Source organism: Limulus polyphemus, unplaced genomic scaffold (genome assembly GCF_000517525.1).
Source record: "Limulus polyphemus unplaced genomic scaffold, Limulus_polyphemus-2.1.2 Scaffold1231, whole genome shotgun sequence".
In the NCBI taxonomy this organism is placed as follows: Eukaryota; Metazoa; Arthropoda; class Merostomata; order Xiphosura; family Limulidae; genus Limulus; species Limulus polyphemus.
In genome coordinates this window covers 256,576-265,171 of record NW_013666841.1, presented here as the reverse complement: position 1 = coordinate 265,171, position 8,596 = coordinate 256,576, and the positions used below count along the sequence as shown (strand labels likewise).

At 34.3% G+C, this 8,596-nt stretch overlaps 1 protein-coding gene across 1 annotated transcript in view; it reads left to right on the top strand.

Moving 5' to 3' along the window:
* The window catches only part of LOC106462717 (cAMP-specific 3',5'-cyclic phosphodiesterase, isoforms N/G-like), a 69,292-nt gene that overhangs the window by 23,793 nt on the left and 36,903 nt on the right, over positions 1-8,596 (top strand). The window contains exon 2 of the mRNA XM_022390040.1: positions 4,517-4,696. Coding sequence (XP_022245748.1) covers positions 4,517-4,696 — 180 coding nt within the window. The remainder of the gene's footprint in view (positions 1-4,516; positions 4,697-8,596) is intronic.

The window sequence follows — 8,596 nt, the reverse complement described above, 5'->3', positions numbered from 1 at the left end:
TTAAAATGTCCCCGTAAGGCCACACAGGAATGATTGAGATTACCAATGTGAATCCCAATTTAGCTTCGGACTTTTTGTTCCTACCCCGAGATCCCAGGGGTCCAATGTTTGACGTTTCATTAAATCCCTACTCCGAAGTTAGCTGGATCAAAGTTAGAACACGCGCGCAATACCGCTGGTAGTTGTTATAACGAGTTTCTTTTCGGGTATACATTCTACTTGGGGTAGTTATACAAGCAAGAGGGATAATGGAGGAACCTGAGCAGTACATTAGAGTTTCTATAAATTGTCAGAGGTCCTTTGAACCCCGCAGTAGAGCAGGGATATTTTATAGTAATCTAACTGAACTTTTAGCATTAAGTCAAAAGTAGCGCCTTAATCCGGTAAACGACTTTAAGTAAAACTGTTATTTAAATAGAAACGTACTTAACACTTCTAACATTCATATATAGAGTTAGCTTGGGTTCTTCACTCAACAGTGTGATAAAATAATTTCGATAAGTGTAAAGACGCTCCACTCACGTGACTGTTGTATCATAGAACTTTACCATATATATATATATATAGAAAATATTATGGTTAAATAGACAATGTAAACAGTAATGATAATATCGGTTAATGAAAAAAGAGGGGGCTTTGTTTTGTTAGGGTAAAATACAGCTAACTATCTTAAAACGTTTTCATGCCTTCATTTTGCTGACAATTTGATTAAAAGAATCTGATTCCACGTAGTTGTCATATTAAACTTAACAATGTGCGACAGTCTGTTTCCAACTAGTTGTTATATTAGTCTGCTAATAACATGGTATGATTAAGATAGTCTGTTTCCAAGGGGTTGTCATATTAGTCTGTTAATAACATGGTTTGATTAAGACAGTTTGTTTCCAAGGGTTGTCATATTAGTCTGTTAATAACGTAGTTTCATTAAGACAGTCTGTTTCCAATTGGTTGTTATATTAGTTTGCTAATAACGGGTTTGATTAACACAGTCTGTTTCCAAAGGGGTTGTCATATTAGTCTGTTAATAACGTAGTTTTATTAAGACAGTCTGTTTCCAATTAGTTGTTATATTAGTCTGTTAATAACATGGTTTGATTAAGACAGTCTGTTTCCAATTACTTGTCATATTAGTCTGTTAATAACATGGTTTGATTAAGATAGTCTGTTTCCAAGGGGTTGTCATATTAGTCTGTCAATAACGTAGTTTCATTAAGACAGTCTGTTTTGACTTAGTTGTCCTACTAGTATGTTAATAATATAGATAGAATAAGACAGTTGTTTCCAATTTGTTTTCATATTAGTCTGTTAATAACGTGGTTTGATTAAGATAGTCTAATTCCACTTAATTATCATATTAAACTTAATAATATAGATTGAATAAGACAGTCTGTTTCCAAGGGGTTGTCATATTAGTCTGTTAATAACGTGGTTTGATTAAGGCTTCGAACTTTCTACAAACTACGCGACTCTATAATGTAACAATACTCATTTAATGTAACGAGAAAAATACCGAAGATTCGAGTAACTTGGCGTCAACAATACTACAACAGTTGAACCACACACACACAAAGTACGACTCTTACCGAGTTACGCAACCAAACTTGTCATTACTATTGCCTTTAACATAATTACTTTTAACTCTCTTGTTATGAAAAGTAAATAACCATTAAATTTTAAGTTACTAAATAAACTAAGTAATAAGGCTTACACTAAACAGTCCTGCATATTCAACATTTGGGTCACGAAGTTATATATTTATTACTTAACCTTTCTTAATTCTGACTTGATATTTGTGTCCAGAAGTTTTTTTTTATCACCTAATTACCATTAATTCTGATCTTGTTTTTTTTATTCTAGAAGTTTTCTATTCATTACTTAATCTTCTTTAATCCTAACCCTGTATTTGAGTCTAAAACGTTCCCTAATCTTACTTAATCTTAGATAGCTCTGGTCGTTTTCTTGTGTCTTAATTGTTCATGCTTTTATGACTCTTCCTGATTTTCTGAATCAGGATATTTCTTTGAAATCTAACTTGTTCCTAGTTCAGAGCTATTGTAGTTTTTATGTTCAAAATATTTTATTTATTATTTAATCTTCATTAATTTCTCTTTGTGATTGTAGTTACAAAATAGTTCTTAAAATTTAATTTCCTGAACTCAGAACTTGTGTTTGTATTCATAATTTTTACTTCTTACTTAATATTCTTTAATCTGACCTCTGAGTCCAGAGTTTACCTATTTATGACCGAAATAGTAAACTGTAATGCTAAACCACAACCGCTACTTTAGTCAACAATGTTATGTCTACGCTACTTTAGTCAACAATGTTACGTCTACACTACTTTAGTCAACAACGTTAAGTCTACACTACTTTAGTCAACAATGTTACGTCTACACTACTTTAGTCAACAATGTTACGTCTACACTACTTTAGTCAACAACGTTACGTCTACGCTACTTTAGTCAACAACGTTAAGTCTACACTACTTTAGTCAACAATGTTACGTCTGCGCTACTTTAGTCAAAAACGTTAAGTCTACCCTTGTGTTCAGTCAGCGAGATGCCCGCGACGTTAAGTTTACCCTAGTCTTCAGTCAGCAGGATGCCACGACGTTAAGTCTACTCTAGCCTTCAGTCAGCAAGATGCCGCGACGTTAAGTCTACCCTAGCCTTCAGTCAGCAAGATGCCACGACATTAAGTCTACCCTAGTCTTCAGTCAGCAGGATGCCGCGACGTTAAGTCTACCCTAGTCTTCAGTCAGCGAGATGCCACGACGTTAAGTCTACTCTAGCCTTCAGTCAGCAAGATGCCACGACATTAAGTCTACCCTACTCTTCAGGCAGCGAGATGCCGCAACATTGCAGTAAAACTCGCTCTAAATGTCTACAAATTTACAGAGTCGATTTATCCTCACCAAGGTAGACTTTGCTACATTTAAACCAAATGACAGATTTCAGATAAAAGAAAAATAACAGTTTTTTTCCAACTGAGACAAATAAGGTGAAAAAACGTTATTTTTGAATTTTATTATTTTTCCTTCAACAAATACAACTTGTCTTCTGTCTGGTCGAACTTACACAAGAACAACGAAATTCTCAGGATAATCCTGAGTCAGTTGATCAGTCTTATGTTTTGATTCTGCTGGTAAATATAACTGGATTAGCAGTGATTGTTTCTATGCTGTCGCAATATAGAAGGCGTGCAAGTAAAAACCGACCTTATACAGTAGGCGTGTCCTAACATTAGGCTGCTCGGATTGTAAATTGAAGGATTTATGGTTCCCCTCCTACTGTCACAAAAATCACTCAACATTTTGAGGCTGTTGGCCGATCATACAAAAGCATCCTAGGAGTTGGCTGTGGATTTTTTCTGATAAGTTACCTTTCCTGTCGATCATACAAAAGCAGCCTAGGAGTTGGCTGTGGATTTTTTCTGATAAGTTACCTTTCCTGTCGATCATACAAAAGCATCCTAGGAGTTGGCTGTGGATTTTTTCCGATAAGTTACTTTTCTTCTGCAAGCTCATAATTAGGGACTATTATCCTAGATTATATAAAGATATCCCATGTTTAACTGCGCGCCAAAACTCTAAAACCAGCATATATTTGACTGAAACTAGCAGGGAATTGTAAGCCCCTGAACAACTCCCGGGTACCCTTGTTCTTTTTTCAGCTTAACCAGAAATGAAGCCTTAAAGCGATTGAAAATAAATCGTAAATCTTTATATAAGTTTTGTTTTAATTCCTTAATCACATTGTATATTATTCCAATGATTGAAATACCAAATCTAAACGGTTGAAAAACACGTAAAACACGACAAACTTGTAAATACAAAGTAAATATGTTGGGATTACGTTGTGGTTATATCTGAACTGGAATACGTTGTGATTACGTTGTGGTCATATCTGAACTGGAATATGTTGTGATTACATTATGTTCATAACTGAACTGGAATACGTTGTGATTACGTTGTGGTCATATCTGAACTGGAATATGTTGTGATTACGTTGTGGTCATATCTGAACTGGAATATGTTGTGATTACGTTATGGTCATAACTGAACTGGAATATGTTGTGATTACGTTGTGGTCATATCTGAATTGGAATATGTTGTGATTACATTATGTTCATAACTGAACTGGAATATGTTGTGATTACGTTGTGGTCTTAACTGAACTGGAATATGTTGTGATTACGTTGTGGTCTTAACTGAACTGGAATATGTTGTGATTACATTATGTTCATAACTGAACTGGAATATGTTGTGATTACATTATGTTCATAACTAAACTGGGATATATTGTGATTACGTCGTGGTTATATTTGAACTGGACGCGAAGAAACATTTGAGCTATTGGTTTGATGTGGTGTTTTTAGCTTCCTGTCTTCTAATTACCATCCTCTGGAGTACTGTTTTTTTCTTTGTTTTCTAATAATTGGGTATGATGATCATACTTATTAAGTGACAAATCCAAGTTATAATATTTGATATTTAGTACTTTCTTTTATGGTTCAGTTTCGACGTGGACAATGGCAACTCCCAGAATAGGACTCTTTTGGACGGAACAAGTCCGTCTTCAGGTCTGGTTCTACAAACCATGCCACAGCGAAGAGAATCCTTCTTATACCGATCAGACAACGAATTTGAGACGTCCTCCAAGTCAATGTCTCGTCACTCGTCAATCGGAAGTGAGCCGTAAGTAACGTTTTCACACCCTTTGTTGGAATCAACAGGTGCGTTTCTAAAACAAATCTGTCATAAAAATCAATGAAATACAGCAGGTAATGTGGTATACATCAAGTTCATGTATTTATTTGTCGTTGTATTTACTTGTACTAGCATTTAATGATTTTATAAACATTACTCGTAATGAGAACTTAAAACTTGATTTAACCCAAACAAGTAACATTGATTACGTCACGCCAAAGAATAGAACAACAAACGAGTAACATTGATTACATCACGCCAAACAGTAGCACAACAAACGAGTAGCACTGATTACATCACGCCAAACAGTAGCACAACAAACGAGTAGCACTGATTACATCACGCCAAAGAATAGAACAGAAAACAGTAACATTGAATACGTCACGCCAAAGAATAGAACAAAAACCAATAATATTGATTGCATCACGCCAAACAGTAGAACAACAAACGAGTAACATTGATTACATCACGCCAAACAATAGAACAACAAACGAGTAGCACTGATTATATCACGCCAAACAATAGAACAACAAACGAGTAGCACTGATTACGTCACGCAAAGCAGTAATACAACAAACAAGTAACATTGATTATATCACGCTAAACAGTAGAACAACAAACGAGTAGCACTGATTACATCACGTCAAAGAGTAGAACAACAAATGAGTAACATTGATTATATCACGCTAAACAGGAGAACAACAAACGAGTAGCATTGATTGCATCACGTCAAACAGTAGAACAACAAACGAGTAACATTGATTACGTCACGCCAAAGAATAAAACAAAAATAAGTAACATTGATTGCATCACGCAAAGCAGTAAAACAACAAACAAGTAACATTGATTGCATCACGCAAAGCAGTAAAACAACAAACAAGTAACATTGATTGCATCACGCAAAGCAGTAAAACAACAAAAGAGTAACATGGGAAGACCACAGATAGCCCAATTGTGTAGCTTTGTGCTTAACTTGAAACAAACAAACATTAGAGCACGTTAATAAGTAGGCCTATCAATTACCGTTCTTAATTTGTTTAAAGAGATTAATCTTATATTATGGTGGCAATGATCATTAAACTGAAAAAGTGCAAAATAGTAATTCAAGCATTGAATTTACATTATAGCGGCCATGTTAACTGGTACAATCGATCCACGGGTTTGTTAGTGCCTTAATGAGAGGCAGTTGAACTAAGTATGAGATGTTAACAATGTTCATTAAGGGAGCCCAAGTTTTTAGTGGATTTTTAAAACTTAACCCTAAAGGTGAATGTATGTTACCCTTAGCTTATTAATGCTTCGTATCTATATCTGTATTTCTATCCCTTATCTAACTACTCCTAGTAGTTAATAATGGCTGGAGACGGCTTGAATGGGTTATGCTGTTATGTTAAACTTATATTCAAGTTTTTCTTCATTACCCATTCAAGCCGTCTCCAGCCATTATTAACTACTCCTAGGTCGCTGGGCCAATCTCAAATGAAATTTGTGGGATGATAGTTTGGAAGAAGGGACATGTTAATGGGGGTGGGGTTGATCACGATACCTCCTTCAACCTCCCTCCCCCATTATTGCTGTTGTTGAGCATTTATTATCTTTGACATAAGTTAACATTCATAGATGGCGCCACGTCCTTACACAACAAAATTCTTTATTAAATTTTTCTATAGCACAACATATACACAGTGTGGGGGAATCTATACAAACGTTTTGTATATCTTAGAAAGTGCGCTGGCACTTTCTAAGGAGGAATGCAATGAAAAAAGTGACTGCCACTAGTGCAATAATGCATAAACTTAGCTGAAATTTCTACTTCAAGAACCATAATAAGGCTGATATGAATAGCCGTTTCTTAACTTATACCCACTTCCTACTTTGACCCATGACCTTTCAACTTTAGCCCGTAAGACACTTGTTCGGCCAATGACCATAAATTGATTAATTACGTGAAACACTGTGGAAAGACATTAAGAGTTGGATGTTAAAAGCGGGTAGCAGAAAGCACATCTACCGCCACTACTGTGGTCATTACCTCTTCCTACAAGATCACCCAGCCCATCGCGCAGTGTATATCATGTGTTAAGTATATACATATCGAGTTATTAAAGTTTATACGCAACTTTTGGTGAGGCAATAATGAATAGTGTAATATGTTATGTTATAAATAAATTTTGTGAAAGTTGGGATTTTTGTGTCATTTATCATAGCATCCACCCCCACATTTTTTTTTTTTTTTAGTTTATAATCCGGACAAAGGACGGGTACATCAGCTTGTGTTATATAATCCACAGTAATATTTCTCCATCAGCCATTATTGTTTAATCCATAGTAAAATTCCTTAATTATGGCATTGTTTTTAATCTACAGCGATAGTCTTTAACCGAACATTGTTGTTTAATCCGTATTAATATTCCTTAATCAACCATTGTTGTTTCATTCATAGCAATATTTTAAAGTAGCGTTTAGCTGGTATTTAATCCCTATTTCATAATAGAGCATAGTTCTTAATCTCCAGAAATAGTCTTTTATCGGACATATTTGCTTAATCGACATTTATATACCTTAATCAGACATTGTTGTTTAATCCACAGTAATATTTTTTAATCGTATCTTGTTATTTATTCACAGTAATATGTCATAATCAGGCATTGTTTTTAATCCGCATTAATATTATTTAACGAGACATTATTGTTTATATCCACAATAATATTCCTTAGTCAGACATTGTTTTTAATCCACAGCAATATTCCTTAATGAGGATTTATCTTTTATTTAATCATTAGTAATATTCCTTAATCGGGCATTTATTTAATCCATAATAATATTTCTTAATTAGGCATTCGTTTTTAATTTACAGCAGTAGTATTTAATCGGGCATAGTTGTTTAATTCCAGTAATATTCCTTAATCAGGCTTTGTTATTTAATCCATAATAATTTTCTTTAATTAGACATTAGTGTTTATTAAACAGAAAGTTTCTTTAATTAGATGTTCCAAATTTTTGTTTCCTACCAAATATATGTTGTCGTATGCTGAAGAGTATTTTGACTATTATTTAATCTACAGTAATATTCTTTAACTATTGTTGTTTAATCCACAGTTATCTTTCTTAATCATACACTTCAGGTTTGTTATGCTTGTACTACGTTTCGGTCTCCATGCTGAAGCCTTAGCGTAGAAATCGAAACGACGTTAATTCCTACACTACACGCACATACAATTAATAAAAACTCCATGTCCGGTACAATCCACTCAGTCTAAAACTAATTTAAAATAAGATCCTATACGAAATGAAAACAGATTTAAGTATCTTAAGTTTGTAATCACTGTCATTGAGGACTAGATGAGGTTCTTCACTTTTACATTTGAACAGTCAGTCGTCTTTAACATTATTTGTTTAGGTTTTAGGTGGTTTGAGTCTCAGAATAATCTCAATCTTTAACAACAATTATTTAATCCTAAAATTGGGAGTCGATCGTACATAAATTAATTGTTGTTGTGGTAAAGAATAAAATGTATAGACTGTTTTGGTCATCACAATATCCGGAAAACAACAAAGATACAAGCTGTTTCGGTCATCACAATATCCGGAAAACAACAAAAGATACAAGCTGTTTTGGTCATCACAATATCCGGCAAACAACAAAAGATACAAGCTGTTTTGGTCATCACAATATCCAGAAAACAACAAAAGATACAAGCTGTTTTGGTCATCACAATATCCAGAAAACAACAAAAGATACAAGTTTTTTTTTTTTCATAACAATACCCGGAAAACAACAAAAGATACAAGCTGTTTTGGTCATCACAATATCCAGAAAACAACAAAAGATACAAGCTGTTTTGGTCATCACAATATCCGGAAAACAACGAAAGATACAAGCTGTTT